The sequence below is a fragment of the Wickerhamomyces ciferrii genome, contig 00259 (assembly GCF_000313485.1).
Source record: "Wickerhamomyces ciferrii WGS project CAIF00000000 data, strain NRRL Y-1031 F-60-10, contig 00259, whole genome shotgun sequence".
NCBI lineage: Eukaryota > Fungi > Ascomycota > Saccharomycetes > Phaffomycetales > Wickerhamomycetaceae > Hansenula > Hansenula ciferrii.
The window spans coordinates 12,986-38,721 of NW_011887481.1; the positions used below are offsets into that span (position 1 = coordinate 12,986).

At 30.2% G+C, this 25,736-nt stretch overlaps 12 protein-coding genes across 12 annotated transcripts; 5 read left to right on the plus strand and 7 right to left on the minus strand.

The window, feature by feature from the left end:
* Positions 1-1,053: 1,053 nt before the first annotated feature.
* TOS1 (Tos1p) lies at positions 1,054-2,484 on the plus strand (the record flags this gene model as incomplete). The annotated part of the gene is made up of 1 exon (XM_011273186.1): positions 1,054-2,484. One exon carries the CDS (start codon positions 1,054-1,056, stop codon positions 2,482-2,484), a length of 1,431 nt encoding a protein of 476 aa, XP_011271488.1.
* Positions 2,485-4,230: 1,746 nt separating this feature from the next.
* CSH1 (glycosyltransferase family 32 protein) lies at positions 4,231-5,253 on the minus strand (the record flags this gene model as incomplete). The annotated part of the gene is made up of 1 exon (XM_011273187.1): positions 4,231-5,253. The coding sequence occupies one exon, from the start codon at positions 5,251-5,253 to the stop codon at positions 4,231-4,233; it is 1,023 nt and encodes a 340-aa protein (XP_011271489.1).
* Positions 5,254-6,758: 1,505 nt separating this feature from the next.
* BN7_6245 (uncharacterized protein) lies at positions 6,759-8,180 on the plus strand (the record flags this gene model as incomplete). Its single annotated transcript, XM_011273188.1, has 1 exon — positions 6,759-8,180. The coding sequence occupies one exon, from the start codon at positions 6,759-6,761 to the stop codon at positions 8,178-8,180; it is 1,422 nt and encodes a 473-aa protein (XP_011271490.1).
* Positions 8,181-8,376: 196 nt separating this feature from the next.
* On the minus strand, positions 8,377-10,362 carry BN7_6246 (Glycerol-3-phosphate acyltransferase; the record flags this gene model as incomplete). The annotated part of the gene is made up of 1 exon (XM_011273189.1): positions 8,377-10,362. The coding sequence occupies one exon, from the start codon at positions 10,360-10,362 to the stop codon at positions 8,377-8,379; it is 1,986 nt and encodes a 661-aa protein (XP_011271491.1).
* Positions 10,363-11,482: 1,120 nt separating this feature from the next.
* On the plus strand, positions 11,483-12,451 carry BN7_6247 (uncharacterized protein; the record flags this gene model as incomplete). The annotated part of the gene is made up of 2 exons (XM_011273190.1): positions 11,483-11,506; positions 12,125-12,451. 2 exons carry the CDS (start codon positions 11,483-11,485, stop codon positions 12,449-12,451), a joined length of 351 nt encoding a protein of 116 aa, XP_011271492.1.
* Positions 12,452-12,833: 382 nt separating this feature from the next.
* On the minus strand, positions 12,834-13,784 carry BN7_6248 (UvrABC system protein B; the record flags this gene model as incomplete). Its single annotated transcript, XM_011273191.1, has 1 exon — positions 12,834-13,784. The coding sequence occupies one exon, from the start codon at positions 13,782-13,784 to the stop codon at positions 12,834-12,836; it is 951 nt and encodes a 316-aa protein (XP_011271493.1).
* A 155-nt stretch (positions 13,785-13,939) lies between these two features.
* Positions 13,940-15,169, minus strand: UPF3 (Upf3p; the record flags this gene model as incomplete). The annotated part of the gene is made up of 1 exon (XM_011273192.1): positions 13,940-15,169. The coding sequence occupies one exon, from the start codon at positions 15,167-15,169 to the stop codon at positions 13,940-13,942; it is 1,230 nt and encodes a 409-aa protein (XP_011271494.1).
* Positions 15,170-15,378: 209 nt separating this feature from the next.
* Positions 15,379-16,737, plus strand: THP1 (Thp1p; the record flags this gene model as incomplete). Its single annotated transcript, XM_011273193.1, has 1 exon — positions 15,379-16,737. The coding sequence occupies one exon, from the start codon at positions 15,379-15,381 to the stop codon at positions 16,735-16,737; it is 1,359 nt and encodes a 452-aa protein (XP_011271495.1).
* A 637-nt stretch (positions 16,738-17,374) lies between these two features.
* SIT4 (type 2A-related serine/threonine-protein phosphatase SIT4) lies at positions 17,375-18,304 on the plus strand (the record flags this gene model as incomplete). The annotated part of the gene is made up of 1 exon (XM_011273194.1): positions 17,375-18,304. The coding sequence occupies one exon, from the start codon at positions 17,375-17,377 to the stop codon at positions 18,302-18,304; it is 930 nt and encodes a 309-aa protein (XP_011271496.1).
* Positions 18,305-18,711: 407 nt separating this feature from the next.
* Positions 18,712-19,968, minus strand: ARG1 (argininosuccinate synthase; the record flags this gene model as incomplete). Its single annotated transcript, XM_011273195.1, has 1 exon — positions 18,712-19,968. One exon carries the CDS (start codon positions 19,966-19,968, stop codon positions 18,712-18,714), a length of 1,257 nt encoding a protein of 418 aa, XP_011271497.1.
* A 976-nt stretch (positions 19,969-20,944) lies between these two features.
* On the minus strand, positions 20,945-22,108 carry BN7_6253 (glycosyltransferase family 15 protein; the record flags this gene model as incomplete). The annotated part of the gene is made up of 1 exon (XM_011273196.1): positions 20,945-22,108. One exon carries the CDS (start codon positions 22,106-22,108, stop codon positions 20,945-20,947), a length of 1,164 nt encoding a protein of 387 aa, XP_011271498.1.
* Positions 22,109-22,625: 517 nt separating this feature from the next.
* Positions 22,626-23,783, minus strand: BN7_6254 (glycosyltransferase family 15 protein; the record flags this gene model as incomplete). Its single annotated transcript, XM_011273197.1, has 1 exon — positions 22,626-23,783. One exon carries the CDS (start codon positions 23,781-23,783, stop codon positions 22,626-22,628), a length of 1,158 nt encoding a protein of 385 aa, XP_011271499.1.
* Positions 23,784-25,736: the final 1,953 nt, after the last annotated feature.

Below are 25,736 nucleotides of genomic sequence, written 5' to 3' on the forward strand. Positions count from 1 at the left end.
CGATTAGATGCAAAAATTTTTAGTTCCCACTGCCCAGCGTCAGCATAAAAATTTAGAGAACACTCGAAATTCTTGGGCCCAAAATTTCCAAGGTTCAAACTTCAAAGGAAAAAATCTCAAACAATTATAACCACGGACATGGAGAAACATTTCTATACTTTTTTATCAGCATTTCCACTTGGCCTTTAAAGAAGCCAGTCGCCTAATCACGATTCCAGACCGTTTGAAGCAGCTGCAGGCTTCAGTTATTCAACTCATAATCTCTGAGCAGTGAGTGGTAACAAATCCTTACCAGTCACAAATGTTAAAACGCTGGCTCTTCGTCTACCTCTGCCTAACAAACAAACAAGCTAAGGGCGCGTTATAAACTTGTTCTGTCTGGAACTCGAAAGCGCTGGGCAGAACTGGTAAGGCAGGATCATATCAAATCGGGAAAATACCACCTCACCTGGGATACACCAGCCAAGTTTTCGTAGAGCGCAAAGGATGAAAAGACGAAATCACGAAGTTGCATCAATTTTAATTTCGTGAATGTTTTAAAAATTACCCAAAAAGGAAGGTATGCTGGATGAACCGTAGCTCTGTGTGGTGCAAAACGCGACTGGATCTGTATGAAACTGCAAACATCTACAGAAAGTTCCTTTTTTCTGTGCAGATATGTTGTTTACATTTTGAAAATCTAGTGGTGAGGATTCAAGAATGTTTGAAGATTGTATAAATATGAAACGTATCCTCCACTCCTTTCAATTATAATAAACAAAGGAAAAGCCCCTTTACACATAAATTTAGTACAGGATCTTATACGTGTATCAATAGATCTTTAATTGATTACATTTTAACATCAAAACTTTCCTCTCTTTTCTAACCTTTAGTCATTCCTTTATTTAAAAGATTCCAACTACAAGAGAGAAGTTCAAAGTACTCACTACTATACATTCATTCAATTTCATATTAGATTATTTAATTGTGATTCCAAGTTTATTTTGATCAAAAGTTTTTGAAAAACATCAATTCATTCATTTCATTCCCTTTTTTGTTGTTCAATAATTTATAATGAAGTTAGCTCAAACTGTTTTATTATCATTATTGGCTGTCGTTTCCTCAGTTGAAGCTGGTTGTTCTTTTGTTAGTGGTAACTACTACTGTGACCAAACAGAAGCTATTGTCTACCAAAATGTTGGTTACAAAGGTTCATACCAAGATGTTACCAACATGGATGAAAGCTCATGTCAATGTTCTCAAGAATCAACATCAATCTCAGGTACCAATGCTCCATTAGATGAAGAATTATCTGTCCATTTCAGAGGTCCATTAAAATTATTACAATTTGGTGTTTACTATCCAGGTTCAGGTTCTTCATCAAACCAAAAAAGAGATGAAGGTGCTGAAGATTGTACCACCACTAGACATGTTCATCACGCTCATAAAAGAGAAGCTGCTACCAAAGTTGTTGAAGTTACTCAAACTGTTTTCGTTGATGGTAATGGTAACTTAGTCACTTCAGCTGCCACTCAAGAAGCCGAAGCTACCTCAAGTGCTCAAGATCAACAATCAACTGATCAACAACCAACCGAAGTCGTTGATAAGAAAGTTCAATCATCAACTTCTGCTCAACAAGAACAAGCTTCATCATCTCCATCTTCAACTACTACCTTACAATCTTCATCTGCTGATTCAGGTGCTGGTTCATCATCATCATCATCATCATCTTCTCCATCATCATCATCTTCAAGTGGTTCAGGTTCTTCAAGTGATTGGGAAAGAGTTGCTTACTACTCACCAGGTAGTACCAACAATGTTACTTTCATGAACTACAAAGGTGGTTCAGGTTCAGGTACTTGGTCATCATGTTTCGGTAACTCAATCTCTTATGCTGCTTCAAACGGTAAAGATGGTGCTTCTAGTGCTGAAGCTTTAGATGAAATTACTTTCAAATCAGATGAAGAATTCATGATCTTCTCAGGCTCATCATGTTCTGATAAATCAAAAGGTGACTGTGGTTACACAAGATCAAAAATTCCAGCTTTCCATGGTTTCGGTGGTGCTTCAAAAATCTTTGTTTTTGAATTTGAAATGCCTCATGATTCATCATCATCTGGTGCTTCAAACCCAGATATGCCAGCTATTTGGTTATTAAATGCTAAAATTCCAAGAACTTTACAATATGGTAACTCAAAATGTTCATGTTGGTCAACTGGTTGTGGTGAATTAGATTTATTTGAAGTCTTAACTGAAGGTCAAGAAAAATTAATTTCTCACTTACACGATGGTCAAGGTAACGATGGTTCATCATACGGTGGTGGTGGTTCTCAAGATTACTTCCAAAGACCAACTTCTGGTTCATTCAAAGGTGCTGCTATCTTCCAAGATGATGGTACTATTCACGTTGTCGAAGTTGATGATGATTTCTCTTCAGGTTTATCTAAATCAACAGTTTCAAACTGGATCAACAAATCAGCCTCTACTGCTCAATTACAAGGTTAAATTTTATAATTATTGGAAACAAATTAGATTTCATGTATTATAAATATTTTGTGATTTATTTTTAAAAGACTTTTTTTTTATACGACGTTGTACAAAATTTGTTAAATTTTTTATTGTTAGTTTGTTTATATTGTTTTTGGTTTTCATTAAATGGGTTTTCGTAAGTTATTACTCTTTTCAAGTAGTCCTTTTCGATGAATTTGATACTATTATGAAAAATTATAAAATGCTATAAGTATCATACAATGATTATTCAGCAATCGAATATTGATACTGCTTTTACTTAGCTAGCTAATTACTTAAGTGATTGTTGACGAAAATTCTCGAATAGCTCAACTTCTCTGGGTATGTATATGTCTGATTCCATGAGTCGTGACTAGTGCTTCAAAAGTTGATGATATATTTAGCTGTATACATCAATGATCGTACCATCGTACCATATACCATTACATGATATTACACGCACTATACTTTATAGAAAAATTTTCAACCTTTTCAAGCTAGGTTTGAAGCTTGCACTTTGAGTTTGACGTTTACAGAACACGTATACCGTAATATTTAACATATAACTGATAACTGATAACTGATGGGTAATGGGTAATGGGTAATGGGTATATTTTAAGTTGACGTTGTCCAAGTGATGATAATTTTTGTTTATGATTCGGATCAAAAATAATATCCATGACAACCGAGAATGTTGAACAAACGTACACGGAATAAGATTTAGCGCGTTTGTAAACAAGTGTAAATAACTATCAGAATTGAATCTAAAAATTAGGTTTTCTGAAAGAGAGTTTAAGGTTTGTTATTTGTGAGATTTAGCTCTCTGGTAAATTGTAATTGATATTAAAATTGATCTTTAAATTGAGATTGTATTCTAGTCCAAGAGGAAGAACCTCGGGAAGCTCACCATCTTAATTGATATTAATCTTTACAGAAGTACAAAAGCTATAGGCGCTGTTTGTTGTTTAATGCCCATGGGCGGTTAAAGAGCTACTTAACAGCTGCCGGTAGCTGGTAGACCTTTATAATAGAATTCATGTGCCATAAGCGGCCCTTCTAAAAGTCATACTATATATAATAGAGTACACAATTGATCGATAATTAGAGCTAGGATCTAGTTTAAATCTACAATATTATCCCAGTAATGTAATTTGATACGTATAAATGTGTATAAAGTATTGAAAAGTGTCATTAAACATCACATGAATGAATTAAAAATATGAAAAAAAGTAATATAATAATAATGTGTAAAAAATTAAATAATAATAATTATGATAGAATTCTTCTCATCCCAAAATTTCTCTTTCTTTTTCTCTAATCCTTAATTCTTAATAATAATCTCATGATTAATAGAGATTTCTAATATATTGTACAAGTATTAAAAAACACCAAATGAAAAAAACTAGTCATTGAAAACCAATTGAATTAGCAAAAAAGCAAAATAATAACAATTAAAATGTGATATAACAAGCAAATTGAGGAAAAAAACCAAACACTCAAAACATCTTTGGATGTATTTGAGATCTAAGCAACAATTGTAATTAAAAAAAATAGAGGTAATTAAATATTATTCATGCTTGTGTGTATGTGTGTGTGTGTAAAAAAATGTAAATAATGTCGTTATTTGAAAATTTGTATAATATTGAATGAAAAAGCAAAAATAACAAATTATGACTTTTGATATATGATAATATGATATGATATATGATGTTTTTTAGTTATGCATGGTTTTTATTTTAATGATTAAACATCTTCAACTTCTTTTGAATATAAAAGAATAGATTCAGCTCTTGGTAAATTTGAATTTTTTCTATTTCTTTTAATATTTTGATTTTTATTGAAAACTTTATTCCAACATTTCTTTAAAAATGAAGATTTATAACCACCATTAATTAACCAAACATATAATCTATATTCACCATATAATAAAATACCAGCAACTAAGAATCCAATGAAAACACATAATCCAATATGATGAGCTAAACTTTTGATAAATTTAGCATCATCTAAATGCCATGATGAACCTTCAGTATATGAAAAAAATGAATCTGTATGTTTTTTATAATCTTCTGGGAATAAAATTCTAACTTTACCAGATTCTGGAATGATATTCCAACGTCTATATTGTTTCCAAATAACACTAAGGAATAAAGGACCAGTTGAATACATAATTGTAACATATGGAATCAAATAATTCCAATCAAAACGTTGTAAATTATCAATAGCCTTCAAGAAAAATGGATGTTTTGGAACAGATCCCATAACATCATTTGAAATACCAGTTGGAATAGTTTTTCTAACAAAAGCTGGAACAGTTAATAAAGGATCCAATTTTTTTTCACAAGCATCATCTAAATCAATATAAATACCACCAAAATGACTTAGGGCAAAATAACGAATAGAATCAGCTCTTTGAATAGGATATTTATAATTATCCCAAGTTTCTAAAAACCAAGGATATTCTTCACTAATGAATTCTCTAGCCATATCATCAGTCCATAAAATATATTGATAATCTGGATGTAAATCAATACATCTTTGTTGACCATTTTGCCATTGTGAAGGTATATTTGTATCTTTATAAGTTTGATGAATAATTTTTGGAATTAATTCAGGTTTAGCAACTTTTGGATGTAAATCTAATGAATTTAAAGCATCTTCAAATGTATCATCATATATCAGAGTTATTAAATCAAATGTTTGATAAACAAGAAATAATATGATAAACAAATGGACAGATATAAGGAATTGTAGTTCTTTTCTCATATTTTCATTTGAATTATATTAAAATTATATGTTATATGCAAAAAATCTTGATAAAATTGATGTTAAAAAATTTGGATTTGAGCTCAATGTTTATACTTTATACTATATGGAATTTTTTCCCAGCGGTTTTTTCTCCTAGACAAAAAAAAAACACAAAATATAAACAAGAATACCACAACAACCAATTAGTTCTCAGTCAAGTAATGAAGAATGTATGAGCAGACGTGAAGATAATGTGTAATATCACAATCAATTAACCCTTCAATGAAGCAAAAATATATATAGCAAAATACTAAAATGCAGCAGTAAAGGAATCCTTAAATTTTTTATATGGAATCTTGAGTTTATAAAAATGTAAATTTGAAAATGTGATTTCTCTTGATGAGAAGTGAGAATAGGGGTTCCCAAAAAAAAAAGAGAGTCGCGATGCTTACGTCAGCAGTCCAGCAAAAATTAAATTTCTTGGGCTGTGCGTGTACGGAAAAAATGAGAAGCACAGCGTATTTGGAAATTTAAGCCAGTAATCATTCAAAGAGTTACCGTCAATTCAGGGATAATTTCTAATGGTTGTCATGTGGTTTAAGTGAGATTAGGCGTTGTGGTTTAGTATTTTTAGCATTTATTTGTGTTGATTATGGATTATATTCCTGGTTCTAACTTTTGATGAGTTGATGTGTTGATCAGCTAGTTGTGTTGATCACCAGTGAAACGCTAGCAATGCCAGAACTGGGTAGCTACTAGCGTGAATGATACGACTACTTTAATTAAGATTATACTTATGGCCAATGACAATGTCTGATGGTACACTTGTTCAGTGTATGGCTAAAGGACTAGTACCACTAACTACAGTCAGTGGTCACTTATGATCAATTCGCAATTGCCATTAATCTCCAGATATTTGTTTAACAGGCGATAAATGACGAAAGGCTGTTCATGCTACGCGAGTCAATACCGATAAACAACGAACGTATAATTGGTCTCTCCAAGAAAATTAACTAGCTTCTAGTAAACCAAACCAGTAAACCCAACTAGAAATTAAAACATGCTTGCGGCCTTGCGGTGAAATTTGTAATATCACTCGCAAAATAGCGCTCATCTTGGTAGCTTATAAGGTTATTTCAGTCTTAAGAGTCGAGTGGATAACATTTTTGAATTTTTGTGGAGCATAAGATTTTAGCTGGTGATTTTCATTTCTTTTTGTCAACTTTAAAATTTTTAAAAAATTCGAATTTTTTTTGGCTGCAAATGATGTCATGATGAGGTAAGCGTCTTAAAGCCAATATCAGGTGACCGGTCAGGTGATAAAACAAAATTGTTCAGGGCCACTACTTTGAAGTCAAGTACTATAGGTACGCAGCTTCTAGCGGACTTTAGATCATTCGATCTAAATTCATTTAACCTTTCAGTCTATTTGATTTGATAGTGTTTCCAGATTCCAGATCACTTACTGGCTTCTTATGAATCGAAACTTCAAAAACTATACTAAAAATATCAAGAAGGCCATCATGACTACAGATAATCAATTCACCACCGTAAAGAAAAGAACTTCAAATTTTAGTAATTCAACTTCTAAAACAAAGAAATCTTATAATCAACCTGGTAGATCAAATTATAAAAGTAGAAATAATGAACCATTTGTTCCAAGTGCTGCTGTGAAGAAGATTTCTCAAATTGAGTTATCAGATGAACAAATATTTCTTAAATCTAAAATCTTGAATTTCATCAATACAGGTCTTGAAAATTATGAATCAAAACCTTCAGTTTTCATTATAAATGGTGATGCTGGTACTGGTAAATCAGTTATATTAAACTCTTTATTCAATGAAATCCAGAAAATATCAAGAACAGAAAAGGGGAAAACTTTATCAAACACCAAGAATACTCTAGTAGTTAATCATCCAGAAATGTTAAAATTATATCATCAAATTTCTAAACAATTCCCATATATTTCCAAATCTGACTTGGAAAGACCAACTTCTTTAATCAATAATTTTAACAAATCACCCAAACAAGAAAAAGTTGATGTTTTAATCATTGATGAAGCTCACTTATTAGCTACTGCTAAAGATGCTTTCAAAAGATTCAACCAAGAAAATCATCTAGAAGAATTGATCAAGATTTCAAAAGTTATAATCATTGTATTTGATGATAAACAATCATTAAGAATGGGTTCATATTGGACATTAGATCATGATCTTAAAAAGGGGAAATCAGATGGTGCATCTCTTACAAGCTTCTTAAACAATTCGAATTTAGCACAATTCGAAACTTTTAACTTAACAAAACAATTTAGAATAACAGCTAAACCAGATTTAATCAATTGGACAACAGAAATATCAACAACAAAGAAAATCCTACCATTACCATTATCAGATGCAGAATCTAAAACTTTTGATTTTAAAATTTTTGAGAATTGTCAAAAAATGTATGATTCTATAAAAGAAAAAAATGCAGAGTTTGGTCAATCACGTATACTTGCAACTTATGATTTCCCATATAGATTAGATGGGAAGGACTATTTTGTTTCTTCAGATTCTGATGAGTTTAAATTACGCTGGGATAGATATTTACCACAATTAACAACTCCATGGTCAGAAAGAGATGATACCATTGATGAAGTTGGTTCAGTTTATACAATTCAAGGATTTGATCTGAATTATGCAGGTATAATATTGGGTAGATCAATTGGTTATGATGCAAGTACTGATTCATTGAAAATTAAACCAGAATTTCATGATGATAATGCAGGTTTCACTAAGAAGAAGAATATAAATAATGTTGATAAAGTTAAAGAAAAGATTATATTAAATTCTTTGAATGTCTTACTAACAAGAGGTGTTAAAGGATTATATATTTTCCCTTGGGATAAAGAATTGAGAGAAAAATTGTTGAGAAATGCTGATGATAGAGTTGTATCACGTAATTGAGAATTTTGTCTTCGCTCGACTATTTGCATATAGATTGAATAATAGATCAAGATCATGTTAATACATAATTATCTTTGAGGGTAGTCAAGTTTGTCCAAATAACAAGCTACAGTTTCCAGAAATTGTCTTATTTAACACCTGTATTAATTGTTTACGATAATTTATGATTGTCTTTTGAATATTCTACTTTTCTGATTCATAACTTGACATTATTGAACAAGTTGAATACCTTGTCTTGACCTCTAATTTCATTCCCCAAACGAAGATCTTCCAAATAGTTGCTCAACAACTTTAGCTTTTCTTCATCAATGACGGTAACTTCATGTTCTTTATTTGTTCTAACAACTTTTAATCTTTTCAAAATATTGATTGCATAGATTAGATTAGACTTGTTCAAACTTTCTTTATATTGAACATTAGGTCTTGACATATATATCAAATGAACCCAGTTTTTGAAAGTAATTGAAATGACACCAATTAAATGTTTAAAACTAAGTTCATAAGATTCAATGAATGGTTTTAATGAACCTTCAAACAAGTCATGACTAATATCATCAATTTCAGTTTGTTGATAGTTTATATTATTTGTTAAAAATTCAAAACCAAATATTTTAGTTATGATATCTAATGTCTTTAGGTCCCTATTAGCCTGAACCATGAATATCTCTGGGATGAAAAAATGCAATAAACTGTTTTTATAATACACTAATGCTGTTTCCTCTATAACTTTTATTGTATCATTCTCGTATAACTTGACATAGTCCACTAAGAACTTATTAATATAAAGTTTGAAAACTTTGATTAATTCAGCCTCATTATAGTCTAAGTATGGTAATAAATGATCATTATAAATTGTTTTTTGAACAATTTTAGTTAACAATTTTTTGAATATTGGTGCAATTTCACCAAGTCCAAATGTTGTTTGTTGATTTAATTTGTAAAAATGAAGCAACAAACTCATACCTAATACTGAAATTTCTGTAACAACCCCGATATCTTGAATTCTACCTAATACAGAATCACAAAATTCATCTTTATTTTGATAATCATCAAATTTTAAGAAATCATCATCAAATCTGACAAAAATCTTACCAAAATTTATTCTTGGATCATTTTGCATAAATTTTAATCCATTTGATAGGATAGATGTAAAAGATTCTTGATTTTTATCTAAACCATTCAGCTCAACAAGGTAATCGTCAAACTCTAATGGTTTTTCATAAACGATAGATATGGGTATTGCCAATGTTTCACGAGAACTGGCAATTGATCCAGATCCTTCATCTTTGATTTCTTGTAATATACTCTTCAAAAACCCAGATTTACCATGCATGAGCTTCCCATTTCTAGATCTTGTACCTTCAATAAATAATTCCATAGTTATGGGTCTTTGATTCATTTTGAATTTCAACAAATTTTTCAAATTTTGTGAATACCAAAAATCTAAATCTTTTTGGAAAGTTCTCTTGATAAATAGAGCACCTAGATGTTTCAAGATTTTACCGAAAATTGGAACATTCAAGTTATCGCCAGCAATAACTATTGGTGTTTCTAATTCAAATCTAACAAATAAGTAATGCATTATGATATAGTCAACATGAGATTTGTGATTGGGTAAAAGGAGAAGGTTTTTATCCTTATTGGATTGAATAAATCTGTAACACTTATGAAATGAATCAATATGAAGCCAAATACCATCTTTAAATATAGTATTGAGGATTCTGGAGAAAGTTAAATATGCTAATTGTAATTCTAATTTGTATGATTTTAAAGTTGTTTCTGATATATTTGATATTGATGAAAGTTGATTTCTATAATATTTTCTTAGCCAATCCAGCAGTTGTTTCTTTCTTTTAACTATATGACCATGATCTAATATATGTGACTCCAATTCAACTTTTATGATCTTTTGGATTTGATCTTTAATGGCAACATCATTCTCAAAAGATTCATCAAAGTATTTTGTAAATTGTTTTTCATCTAGAAATCCTTCATTCGATGATATAGGATATAGTTCTTTCCAATTAATTCCAGTGACAATCTCTATTATTCTGGAAGTAGCATTAAATATCAAAATCCAATTTGATGTGTTTACTTTGGTTGATAATGGGAAAACATCAATTGTGGGGTGTTTGTATGTATTTTCAAGAATATTGACAAACTCTTTTTCAAAAGACGACATCAGAACTTTGTGCGAATGGATATTAACCGTAGCCTTGATGAGTTCTGTGATTTTAACGAATGTGGTTTGTATAAAGCGATAAAATGAAGGCTAGTACTAACTTTGTTCAAATCAGTATTCATTTCCCCATACAAAAAATATTGTTGAGAAAGCCAACAAGAAAATTGTACCGCCAGACGCCAGACATCACAGAAGAAGATCGCGATTCCGTCTCTAATTCTATAAATTTTATTATTATAATTTGAATGACATTTAAGGTCCTTGATCATGATTCATTGACCAGTTTTAATGCTTCTTCTTTGTTCTTTAGTATTGTCACGACTGTTTTAATTTTTAAACCTTATGTTTCATCTAAAATGGTACCCCTTCATGGCAAAGCAACGTCTATTACTTTTATTTAATCAACAAAACAAAAGGTTGGTGATATTTTCAAGTCTCCAAATCGGTGAATAAAAGTACCTGGATACTTTAGGGTTAAGCATTGGCTATCTTGTTATTGACTACAGTACATTTTTTGCATATTTTACTGGAGTGTTCTTTAATGGGTTAAACAATTGATCACTGTAACAACAAGATTTTCAACAGAACACATCAACTAAGTCACAATCATTCTGTACTGATCATAGTTCATAATATTATGAATTATCAAAATATTTATAATCAATATTGATATATGTCTGAATGTAACTATTTAGCTATACAATAGATGGTAATACATGTTATTATTTTTTTGCTTTCCAGCTAGTAGTTACTTCTATATATATTGATCTTCAGCTCTAGCTTCTAGCTTAACTCAGCTAAAGTTGGGAATGTCTTTGACAGAGACATATTCAAATACTTCATTAAAATCTATTAGTCAATATATATATATATATATACCGGTTTAAATTGGCAAGAGGATGAGCTAATTTTTGATTATAATTCTAAAGCTCTAAGCAGCTAATGGTCGCTATTTAATCGTCACTTTATATATCTAAGCAACTACAACTCTCGAAATTGACACAAAAACCCTGACTCTAATCAACTTGATAAGCAGATAACTCATATCATATGCTATAAGATAAAGAGGCTCGGTTAATAAGCTTTATATGCACAGTTATTGTTCTATATCGAATGAATAATGAATGATGCCTCTGCAGGCTATGTACAGAATAATATACCGAGCCTTCCATGAAAATCTCATATTGTTAACAATTTACGTGCTAAATAACCGTTTTTAGTCACTAAACTAAGTAGTACACATTGCCATTTTTTAATATAACCAATTATCCAATCAAATAATCATTTCCATAGCCTTAATTTCACAGCAAGATTGTTTGAAACATCACTTCCAGTATCTGAAAAAGCATCGGGTTCATAGTTAATATTGACACGTGAAATGGCAGATAAAAAACCAAGATTTTTTTTTCTACGACGTAATTCAGAAATAAAAATTCCCTTAAATAAGACTCTCATATTTTTTATCTCAATAGAATTGTTTTGGAATTTAATCAAATCTTTATCTTAATTCAACTCGATTGAAAATAATTATCATACTCGATAGAATAGATTACTTGAATCATGTCAGCTGAAAAATACTATAACGTGAGTTTTCATTTGAATATGTTGTGTCAATTTGGTTTTCGAGCAGCACCCTTATTGTTTACTTTTGAGTTTCAGCCTTTATAAATAAAAACAACTCATTTGAAACAATAACGAACTCCATAAGTACACAATGTACTAATTAAAGTGAACATGTCAATACTAACTACCATTTCAATAGTCCGGTTCCGCTCCACAACAACAATACGCCCCACCATCAGGTCCACCACCTTCAGCTCAACAAGGTGAAAGAGGTTTCAATGATTATGGTGGTCAACAAGGTTATGGTGGTTATCAACAAGGTCCTCCACAAGGTTACGGTGGTTATCAACAAGGTCCACCACAAGGTTATGGTGGATACCAACAAGGTCCTCCACAACAAGGTTATTATCAACAACAACAACCAGTTTATGTTCAACAACAACCAGAAAAGAGCAGTAATAATAACTGTTGTATGGCATGTCTTGCTGCATTATGTATCTGTTGTACCCTTGATGCTATCTTCTAAGAAGTTTAGTCTAATAATCAAATGAGATACAAAAAAAAAAACAGTTTTAAGTTTACTCAAGTAAATGTTTTATAATATGATTTGTTTTGTTATATTTTTCTATGTGTTCATCATTCGTTTTTAATATATTGTTCAAATACGTGTACGAAACTCAAATACTTGGACTAGAATTTTCAAAATATTGAATGTTTTGGAATTACAAAGTTGTCATTTTAGTGTTTTGAGATAAATGTTGCATTGTTTTTGTTTTTTAATTGTCTATTTTTTTTCTACTACAAATAATAATAATTACTAAAATTACATTTCATCTACAGTTTTTAATCATAAATTTAATGTTTTCTTGATATTCATATTCGTCTAAAATTCATAATGTAGTCCAATACTAACGAGCTTTTTTACTTGCATAAAGTCTATTTAACCAACTTGATAATATATTGTATTCCCATTTGAGTTCATCACTTGCAATTGATTTTTCTCCATTTGAGTTATGGGTAATTGTAGATTCAGTGGTATAGTTATGTTTCTTTCTATTCAGTTGTGATTTGAATTTACCTATATCTTCCAAATCATTTTTAAGTTGTAAATTATCTTGTTTTAAATCATTATTTGAATTTTTGAATACAGAAAGCTGATATTTTAACTTTTCAAGTTCTAAGTCTTTATCATGAAGCGCCTTTTCATACTCTAATTGAATACCATGTTTTTCATTTTCATTGATTTCGAAATGTTTATGTGCAGTCTTTTGTTCTTGTTCAATCTTTTTAAATGATTCTTTCAACTTTAAATTCTCCAACTCTAACGCACTTAACCTTTGAGTCAACATTAAATTCTTACCAAATAAGTCATTCTCATCATACATAACATTCTTTAACTCTTTTTGATCGTCTTCATTCAATTCTGAAATGATGGATATGGATATACTAGATTTGAAACTGTGAAGACCAACTTCTAAAAGGATAAAACATAATATATTCAATGCATATAAATCACCATTTTTTAGTTCTTCATATTTAAGCATCCCAACATAGTTATACAATTTCTTTCTTGAAAATAATTTTGATTTGAAATATGACTTCAAACCAACAAATATTGTTTCATATACTTCTATATCTGAATTTATAACCAAAGAGCCATCATTTTCTTCATCCTTAACCTCAGCGGATGAATCAACCTCAAAATCAGAACCAATAAGAGTCTTTAAAACTTCAATAATAATACTAGGATCAGTCAAATTTAAATAATCAGCATCTATTTGAACACGAGAATCTGGAAAAATAGACAACCAGTTAATAACAGCATTAATAAACCTAATATTTGGATCTTGAGATGCCATATTCAATAGTCTGATCTCTAACCGCCTTGCTTGTTCTTTGTTAAAATAAATTGTTCTTCAGTAGGATCTAAACTTTTTTGTACACAAAATCCCCAAAAAAAAAAATATAACCGAAGCTCATCAGCGTATCAACAAATAGTCATCGATATCCACAATCAATTATCTCTCTTCAATAATACCGGTTTCTTTGGTTTATCTTGACCATTCTTATCATCTCTACCCAATAATTGGATCTTAGGTTTAGGATTTGCACCATTAGAATTATTATTGTTTCCAGTATTGTTTTTAGCATTACCACCGTTGTTTTGTGGCTTCTTTTCTTGAGGTTTTGATTTTGGCTTTGGTTTTTCACCCTTTGGATTCTTTGGTTTAGAGTCATTCTTTTGTTGTGGTTTATCTTTAACAGGTTTATTATCTGGTTGTTCGCCTTCTTTCTTCTTTCTGATACGAGGTTTCCTCTTTTTCTTCTCTTCATCTCCAGCAGGTGATTCTTTTTTCTGTGTAGCATTTGTAGCTGCAGCCGGTTGATTTTTAGCGTCTTTTGGTTTATCATCCTTCTTAGTGTCTTTCTTTACATCTTTCTTTATATCTTTAGAACCGCTCTTTTCATCTTTCTTGATATCTTTCTTTTCCCTTTTCTTCTTATCATTTTTCTTTGATGGTTGAACTTCTTTCTTTTCTCCCTTTTCATTCTTTTTCTCAACTTTCTTTTCAGCTTTCTTTTCAGCCTTTTTAGCAGCTCTCTTTTCAGCTCTTTTATCATTCTTTTCAGAGATCAAAAAACTTTGAGGTCTCTCAATTTCACCATTATAGAATTTCAAAAAGTTTTTATATGATAATAAATCTTGCAATGTGTGTTTAGGTTTAGAATCTGGTTTCTTGGAAGGTGATTTTTCATTTTCTGGCATTTTGCTGAACAAAGCCATAGCAAAAGTTGGTATCATACTTTCTTTATCATCTTCGAATGTGACCTCTTTATACTTGGCCACGAATTGATCAACAATCTGAGGATCCTCAAATTGAATGTAAGCTCTTGAATAAGTTGGTAATTTGAAAGGTTTATTTGAATATTTACCTTGGACATAATATTTATCTAAAATGTTTTGTGCAGTGACATAATCTTCAACTTTGGACCAAAATTCTTCAGCTTTAAGATTTGGTGGTAGTAATCTTACAACAACTTTAAATCCAGCATCGGATTTCTTTTTGGATAATGGTTTTCTTCTTCTATTTCTTGATTTGGGTTTACCTGATGAGTTACCAGATGATGGTGGGCTAGGTGTTGCTGAGTTTTGTTGACTTTGTGCTTGTGATTTTTTCTCAAAGTCTTCACGAGTGAGTATCTTGGGTCTTCCTGCAGGAGCTCTGCTACCAGCAACGTTCATTATTCAATTCTGGTTTTATACTTTCGTTGTAGTGAAATTGAAATGTTTTATACTTGTCCGTTGTTGAGATTTCCAAGTAAAAATTTAAAGTGTAATTTGTTTTTTTTTTTTTGAGGGCAGATTTTATCTCGAGGAAACTAAGTAAACAGCGCTAAAAACTGAGAAGCTACTCATATTTGAAAGGTATAAACCAACTATAACTTCAGACAATGTCATTGGACCACTTCTTGAATGAAGTAAGGTCTGCTTCGGTGAATTCAATTGGACGGGATGGCTCTGAACAATTTGCTAACCTGTTGTCTGTCAATTTAACAACCCATCAAACAGCTGTCAGAGTATCAACATTACAAAAAGAGCTTCAAGCTAATCAATCATTAGATCTCGATAAATTGGTAGAATCCCAAAACTACTATGATAATGACTGGCTACCTTTCAATTCCATAGTGGTCTCATATTTGAAGTTTTGTCGTGATATAAATCCAAGATCCATCTTACAAAGTCATGATTTGTTATTATATTTTTATAATGATTTGTCAATTGCATTTTTAAACAATACATATGGGAATCATATGAGTAAATTGATGTTTGAAACCACTAAATATCTTGTTCCAATGATGAAAAGAGTTGATTTCTTTTTGAATTTACAAAACAATGGGAAAAAATTCAAAAGACTAATATTTGTATCAACAATATTAACAAAAGTGTTCAATCATTTACGTTCATTGAAAGGTCAGTCAAACAAGAAACAGCTTATTTTATTTATTGTCAATAACTTGAACAAAGTATACTTTACAATCAATAATCCATTATTATGTGCAAACATATTTGCAAATATGAATTTATTGAATCTAAAACTAAGTCAATATCCAAAAGCTCAACAAATAGAATATAGATACATTTTGGGTAAATACTACATGATCAAAAATCAATTCACAAAAGCATTCCATCATCTTCAATGGAGTTATATGAAATCAAGTAAAATAGCTAATGAAAAGAACACTTTAAGAATTCTACGGCTTTTAATACCCGTTTCATTGCTAACTGGGAGAATACCAAGTAAACAAGCATTATCAATATCACCAGAATTCCAACAACATTATTATCCATTGATCAAATATTTACTTACTGGTAATCATATTGGATTTCAAAAATATTTATTCGATAATCAAGAATATTTTAAAAACAAATTATTATTGATTCCGTTAGCACAAAGATCAAAAATTTTAATATTTAGGAATTTATTATTCAACATCATGATGTGGACCCAATCAACAAGATTCAGTTATGATCAAATAGGTACAACTTTAAGATTATCAATTGGATCACCTCAACAACAATCACAGCTATTTGGGGATCAATACTTATTTCAAATAATCAATGAACCAATTGATGATAGTTTCATTGAAAATGTTTGTGTTTCTCTCAATGAAAATGGAATGATCAAAGGTAATGTTTTATCTAGAGCTAGAACTTTAGTTTGTTCTAAAAAGGAACCATTCACTAATATTCCAGCTGTTTATGATCGACTTTTCGGTCCATCTTCCAACGAGAAATGGATGGACTTATGAATATACGAGACTCTCAGTACAATAATACTATTACACACCATTTTTTATTCGTAGAATTATCAAATATACTTTAATCATTGATTTGATTTTGTTTTTTGGTAGTGTGATATTTAATCTATATTGGTTTCCTAAACCGGTAATTGCCATATTTGTACGTTTTTTCTGTTTTTTCCGACTTTGATTTTCGCTTCGTTGACGAAAAGCAAAAAAAGTAGAACCAAAAAAATGTTGTAAATTATTCAAATAAAAAACAATTAGTAAATCTAAAGGGAGAATTTATTGAATTTGATTAATTTCACTTCAGAGATCATCTTTTTCAAGTTTTTTAAATCCAATTGTTGATTTTTGCTTATAATAATCAAATAAAGGGCTCATTACTCAGCAAAAGATATACCTTAGTCATAAAATCTCAGCTGGAAGGCGTGAGAATATATTTGTATTAGTATTACCAAAATAGAAGAAACCCTTAAAGATTTCAAATTTATTATATTGGTGGCAATTTATTTCAATAAGTTTTGGTTTTTTCCCTTATTCACTTCAATACAGTCATTTCATTTTCATCAAATCGTTAGCATATTCATAAAGAATCATAATTGCATCAAAAAATTAATATACAACCATAAAGAATCAATATACAATGAGTGAGAGAGGTCCGGATATTTGGCTTGAAGAAGTTAAAAAATGTCAATCATTACCAGAAACTGATATGAAACAATTATGTGAAAAAGTAAAAGAATTATTAATGGAAGAATCAAATATTCAACCCGTACAGAGCCCCGTAACTGTATGTGGTGATATTCATGGTCAATTTCATGATTTATTGGAATTATTTAGAACAAGTGGTGGTTTACCAGATAATGTAAATTATATATTTTTAGGTGATTATGTTGATCGTGGTTATTTCAGTTTAGAAACATTTACATTATTGATGTGTTTGAAAGTTAAATATCCTTCAAGATTAACTTTAGTACGTGGTAATCATGAATCAAGACAAATTACTCAAGTTTATGGATTTTATGATGAATGTCTGAATAAATATGGATCACCAACAGTTTGGAAATATTGTTGTCAAGTTTTTGATTTCTTAACATTAGCTGCTATAATTGATGGTAAAATTCTATGTGTTCATGGTGGGTTATCACCAGAAATTAGGATGCTAGATCAAATTAGAGTTTTATCAAGAGCTCAAGAAGTCCCACATGAAGGTGGTTTCTGTGATTTAGTTTGGAGTGATCCAGATGATGTTGATGCATGGCAAGTTAGTCCAAGAGGTGCCGGTTGGTTATTTGGTAGTCGAGTTGCAAGAGAGTTTAATCATGTTAATAATTTACAACTAATTTCAAGAGCACATCAATTAGTTATGGAGGGATTTAAATATCATTTCAAGGAAAAAGATGTTGTAACAGTTTGGAGTGCGCCTAATTATTGTTATAGATGTGGTAATGTTGCAAGTGTTATGAAAGTTGATGATGATTTAGTTCCTAAATTTAAAATATTTAGTGCAGTTCCTGATGATACACAAAGAATTGCACCACAAAAGACACAAAGAAGTGAATACTTTTTATGATATTATGGATTTTAAGAATTTTAGTTGTTATTTTGTTTTCTCCTTTCTGAATTTTATTTTTTTTTCCCCTTTTAGTTTATTGTTATTCTATTATTAATACGTTTTACATTATTTTGATTCCCAATTCTAATACATTTTAGACTTTTTTCTTTGTTGACACACTTATACATATTGAATTTTATCCTCAAAGATAATATATACCAAAAATGGATGGAATCTTTTATAATTTACAAATATGAATCAATAATATATAATATTGATGTATAAATATATAACTAATGAAGTACATGATTGATCTACAGATTATACTATAATACTATGATATAAAACAATAAATTAAAAACTGTACATTAAAACACATTAATATCAAGTTAAATACCCGTTTTAACTTAATATACTCTATCTATTTATAAGGTGATTGGGTCATTTTTTTCTCTTTTAGCTTCACCATATTTCTTAATTCTAATGGCTTGAACGGCAATGAAACCTGAAGCTTCTTGTGGTTGGAAACCGGTTAATTCATCCATTGATGATTCAGTAGCATCATATAATTTTTCAGTTGATGAAGATCTACCCAAGATGATGATTGAACCTTTATATAATCTAGCTCTAACTTGACCATTAACGGTGTTTTGAGATGGTTGAATCATTGATCTTGAATATTCACCTTCTGGAGTGAAGTATAAACCGTTATATAAGATCTTGGAGTAAGTTGGAGTAACAAATGAATCTCTAATAGCTCTAACTTCTCTATCTAAGGTTAAGCCTTCTAAATCAATATGTGTGTTTCTTAATAAGGTTAAACCTGGGGTTTCATAACAACCTCTTGATTTGATACCAATAAATCTGTTTTCAACGATATCAATTCTACCAACACCATTTCTTCTAGCTAATTTGTTGGCGGTTAAGAATAAATCAACTGGTTCAGTAACAGAAGTTTCTTGACCATTTTCAGTGTAGGTTAATTTGATTGGTTTACCCTTGTCAAAGAAAACAGTGAAATCTTCTGGGGTTTCTGGAGCATCTAATGGATCAACAGTTAATTTCCACATATCTTTTGGTGGAGTAGTATCTGGATCTTCTAAGATACCAGCTTCGAATGAGATATGAGCCAAGTTTTCATCAGTTGACCATGGTTTAGCAGTGGTTTGAGTAACTGGGATGTTTTTTTCTGCAGCATAAGCTAATAAATCTTTTCTACCAGCAAATCTTTCAAAGAAAACTGGATCTCTCCATGGAGCAATAACTTTAACATCTGGTTTTAAAGCGTAGAAAGATAATTCAAATCTAACTTGATCGTTACCTTTACCGGTACAACCATGGGAAACAGCGAAACAACCTTCATCTTCAGCAACTTGGATTTGAGCTTGAGCAATGACTGGTCTAGCTAATGAAGTACCTAATAAATAGACATTTTCATAGATGGCATTAGCTTGAATGGCAGGATAACAAACATCTTCAACGAATTGTTTTCTAACATCAACTAAGACGTATTTTGTAGCACCAATAGCTAAAGCTTTAGCTCTGGCAGCTTCGAAATCTTCTTCTTGACCAATATCAGCCATGAAAGCGATAACTTCATAACCTTGTTCTAATAACCAAGCTAAGATGATTGAGGTATCTAAACCACCAGAGTATGCAAGACAAACTTTTCCCTTTGACATTGTATTGATATGTGTATAAGTATAATAATGAATATGAATTCAATTGATGAAGGAATATGATATAAGATGAGATGAAAATTTATTTCGAGATCAATTCCTCTTTATATACTAAATTTTCAACCCGACGAAATGTCTAATCGAGTCATAATCGACATGCATGAACAAAATTTAATACTATGAGTAATTTCGAAATTCCATGCTCAACATCAGAACCAATTACACAAAATGATGTTTGAATGATACAATTGGAAACTTCACTACTTATATAAAGATACTTCATCATAAAAAATGGCGGTCTTCTTGTATAAATAAGCTAAAAATCGCAGTTTTAGATCCTCTTTATACCGGTATTCTTATCGCTTTTTTTTACCCTTAGATGTAGAGAAAAAATTTTGGTTGGAAAAAAACTTTTACTTCCAAGTTTGAGCGAGCTGGGAAACTGTGAAAGAGTCATCAAGGCACTGGTGCAATTGAAACCATCAACAAGTGGACTAAGGTGGTCCTTGAAGTTGTTTTAGAAGTCAAAGCTCAATTCTAGTGATTTCCCAGTCGTTACAAGTCAAATGTATGGAGCTTATCAGTCTATTGTGTCAAAAAGCATTGGGAGTTTGTTCTTCAGTTAAAGGCAGGACTTAACTTGTACTAGACAGTTAAGTGCAAGTCACATCGACCTGGCAGAAAACCCCGTATTATGGGCGTGAAATTAGTTGGTGTTGATGATGTTCCAGGTGATGCTGGTGATGTTGGTGATGGTTTACTAGGATGTTTACTACTTGATTGGGATTGAAACTGGTGGATTTCCATCATTTTCAGCTTAATTGTTGCTTAGATGCTGATTTTGTTGATGTTTCCTGATAAGCATCCTCGCGGCTTTAATTTTATATAGGCTCGAGTCAAGCTACCAGATCTCTACTATTGTTCAACATCCATTTCAAATTATATTATAATTACTATATACTATATATATATATGTAAATTACTCTCTTTGATTACCTTTCATCTCCATAGGCCCAGCGTGTTCTCTCCATTTCTCTGGCTTATTGGTCTTTGTCAATTCATAATACTTATCTGTACAACTAAAGGGTCTAAATGTAACATCTTGTTTTTGATCACATAGACAATTATTTTCTTTCCATAAATTATCATCAATTGGACAATTTGACATTGGTTTATGATAATATCCAATATCATTAAAATAGTGAACTTGATCTTTACTTAAAAATAATGAAACTGCTATAGAATGAACTGGTGCATCACCCCATCTTTCATAAAAGAATCCATTTGATTGATCTAAGAAATTGAAATAAGTTTCATAAGCTTCAGATCTTAAGAAATTCAAATCAACAATTTCAAAATTTGTCCAAAAATGACAAAGATTATAAGTTCTACCTTCATCACCACTAACAAATCCTAATAAATTATTTGGATTAATAAATTGTGGATACATTTCAATAAATTTTGTAACTGTTTTCCATAAACTTGTAACAGTATTAGGAAATTCATAAACACTTATTGTAAAACCATAATGTTTATCATTATTAATCATAAATTTGAAAACATCATAATTAATATCACAATGTAATGTAGTTTCAGGTTCAGCTCTCCATGCATAATCATATTTTTGTAAAACTTCTAATTTATGATAAAAACCTGAAAAAAATCTACACATAAATCTATAATTTTCTGATGCACCATATGGCATCTTAGATCTTGAATCAATTCTAACTTGTTTAGCTTTATCTTTATCAACCCAATATGGATAAGCCCAAAATTCTTTTGGTATAATTTCAAATTTTACATTTCCTGAACATAAATTATTTATTTGTCTTTGAAATTCTTGAGAAAATGGTTCATTATTAAAGAAAACCCAATCATAATGGAATTGATGATTAAATCTATCTTCAACTGATCTTACTGTAGCGGCTAAATTAAATAAATCATCATTTCTTGCTAATGTGAAAAAAGTTGCATTTGCTCTTTGATAATCATTTTTCAAATCTTTTGGATCTTTATAAATAATTTTATTTACTTGATCTCCATCTGGTTTATTAGTCCTTAGATCATTATTTATATCATATTTGGAATTGTCTAATTGATTTTGAAGTTCTAAAACATGTTGATATTGCTTTTTGGTAATCATTCGATGTGATATTAAAAACACTATAAATATTAGCGCTACCGTAAACCTTAGTAGCCTTGTATATCTTGACATTTTGAAGCTGTTTTCTTTGATAGTCTTGATAAAAACGAGTGACTAGTCTCCAATAATATGAAGGTTTTGATTTGAAGTGAAAGTGTTCGCTTAATACAGCTTTTGAGGTCCAACGTTTTTTTTTTCCAACGTTATTATGTCAAATTAGCGGTACCTGGATCAAGAATTTTGACGCGATGAACCGCGCGCGTGTTGATATTTTTTTTTTTCACAGACTCGTAGACAAGGCATCAGATCAAATTGTACATAGCCTTGAAAAAAAATATAGTTGATCTATCTTTAGAAATACCATTTGAAGCTTAACAATTACAAATAAAAGGTAGGTAAAGAGCTCTTTAGTGTATAACATTGATAAAAATAATATACATGGAAATTGATAAGCTTATTTAAATAATTAAACGATTAATTGAATAAAAAAGAATTGAATAGATTCAAATGTCCTAAACTAACCAGTATGTTTTTCCCAACCTTTTGGTTTTTGTAAACCTTTAACATCATGATATAATCTTGTACATGAATAATCTTTCCATGTAAAATCATCATTTGGTTTACACATACATTTATTTTCTTCTCTAACAGAATCTTCAATTGGACAATTATGATAAGGACCATGAAAATAACCAATTTCTTTGAAATAATGAACACGATCTTGTGGTAAGAATAATGAAGCAGCAATTGAATGAACTGGTGCATCACCCCATCTTTCATAAAAGAATCCACCATTTTTATCTAAATATTCGAAATATTTGGAATAAGCTTCACCTCTCCAGAAATCCATATTTGCAACTTCAAAATTAGTCCAATAATGACATAAATTATAAGATTCCATACCATCATTTGAAACAAATTTTTCTAAATTATCTTTTGCAATAACTTCAGGATTTTCTTTAATAAAATCTTTTGTTGTTTGCCATAAAGTTTTAATAGTATCAACAAATTCATGAATTGTAATTGTAAATGCATAATCTTTATTATTTTCTCTCATGAATTTGAAAACATCAAAATTAACATCACAATGTAATAAAGTACTTGGTTCAACTCTCCAATAATATTTATAATTTAACATTAATGGATGTCTATAGAAAAATCCGGATTCATAACGACACATATGTCTATAAGATTCAGAACTACCATAAATGATATTTTTCATATCATGTCTAGTTTGAGCAGCTTTTTCTTGAGAAATCCATTCTGGATAAGACCAATGTTCTTTTGGAATAACACCAAATTTAGCTTCACCACTAACAAGAGTTTTCATAACAGTTTTGAATTCATCATTGAAAGGTTCATTGTTTAAAAAGACCCAATCATATTTATATTTAACATTAAAACGATCTTCAACTGATCTAATAGCACTAACTAATTCCCATAAATCTTCATTTCTTGCTAAAGAAACAAAAGTTGCATTTTCACGACCATCAGGGAATAAACCATTAACACTTGATTTTTGTGATTGATCCACAACATTAGCATCATTTGATTTTGTTTTATTTACAGATTGAACATAAGTTGGACCTGAAGTATTTGATAAAAAGAATATTAACCCAATAATAACCAAACTAAACACGGCTATTCTTGTAGCTTTCCCATTAAGTCTAGCCATCTTGAATTATAAAGTTGATGCAAAATGAAACAAAGCAAAAAAGGGGAATAGATAGCAAGAAGAAAAAGATTAGACTAGCTTAAGGATTGAAGAATGATTGTGGTTTTGATCTTTGACGTTTGTGTTTATTGAATTGTCGAGTGAAATTATGAGGTTTCACAATGAAATCAATAATCTTTTTTCAGAATTTTTCGTGATACAATTACAATGACAGCTGGCGTGAATTAAAAAAAAATTGTTCTCGCCTAAACAAAATAATAAGAATTTGTAAAAATAGTAAAAAATACGTACGCGCTGTTGATTTGAAATTTTGAGATAAAAGCCTTAGCAACGATACTTTTGAAACTTGAGTACTATTGATACTCAATCCCAATGGAGGCATGAGTATATAATACTATATGATGATCATCATGAATCTTATTTATATTACCCGCTGAGCCTTATTCATGTCTGAGTGTCTGAGGTGTTCAGGTACCAGAGTCCAGACAATAAGATCAGTTATATCTTATCGCTTAAATGAGTAACTTAAGACCCCCAGATCTCTATTAATTGAGGAGAAACAAAGGACAGCTTCTAAAAGATCAGGATAATTTAAGGGATCAAATATAAACTAATAAGGATCAGCTGTGAGGGAACTAATTAAATAAACCCATTTGAACTTCATATATTAAAGTTAATGAAATCACTTAAGTTATGCGTTTGATGACCATCAAGTTTATGTAAATTCCATCAAGTATCCCAGTGACCATGAATAAATCAACCATAAATTCTAGTAAAAGTGATGATTATTATCTTAAATTTTGATGCACCCATAATCATTAAGTCTTGGATAATATGGAAACATATTATGCATTAAGGCAAATCATTTAAACAAGAAGGTATTATTTTTAATAATTTTTGAATTTTGATTTTTCAAGGTGCAGTTAATTTAAAATATAAATTACTTTAAATGGCCACTTTTTTGATGTAATTTTATCAAACTCAACACAATTGAATTATAAAAAGTATTCATCCCCTATTTCCATTTAAAAATCAACCCACATTTCCCCAACAAAATGTCTTAATTTACAATAAATATCAAACAAAATTCTATGGTTACGATATGTATCGATTTACGGACCACTGATTTGAAAACTTTAATAAATTTAAAATTTAATACTTACTCATTGAATTATGGCCATTAGCCGCCCTGTTTATCAACATGATGTTAATAAAGTATTATTCCATCAAGTTCTAAAGTGAATTTTAAAATGACTTTACTGCCCATTGTCTTGTTTAATGATTAACTTGCAGCAATATCAATTAATTAATTAAGATTACTTTAATAGGAAATCCATATTGATTCATGATTTGATCAGCATTATACTTGATCCATCATGGGAAAATCTATATAAACCCTTGTTTTTGACCTTTTATAAACTGAATCATGGAGTGTCATCATTATCATAAACACATATAATTATCATAATGAATTCAATCTTATTACAAATCAATAAACCTTTAGATCCTTTATCAAAAATCAAAATTGAAAACTTGATCAATGATAGTGCAATTAATACCAATATTACTACAACAACCGCTGAAAAATCAGTTATTAAACATTCAACTAGATTAGCCGCTGTTAAAAAGACAATCAAAAATGATTTTAATCATCAACAAGATGTTATCAATTCTAATATCAATATAATTCATCCACCAAATATCATCATGTTGAATGATTTTGAACCTTTAAAATTAGCTAAAAAGAAACATTATATCCCATTCCAATCTGCTTTGAAAATTCAAAAAAGAACTGGTGCTAATAAACCTCAAGGTAGACCATTCAATTCAAATTTAAATGCAAGATTTATCTTATTTACAGATATAAATGATCTGATTTTAAATTTATTAAATACTAAACAAGCAAATATTGGGGTTTTAAATACAGCGGTTAATTTTAATTCAAATGATGGT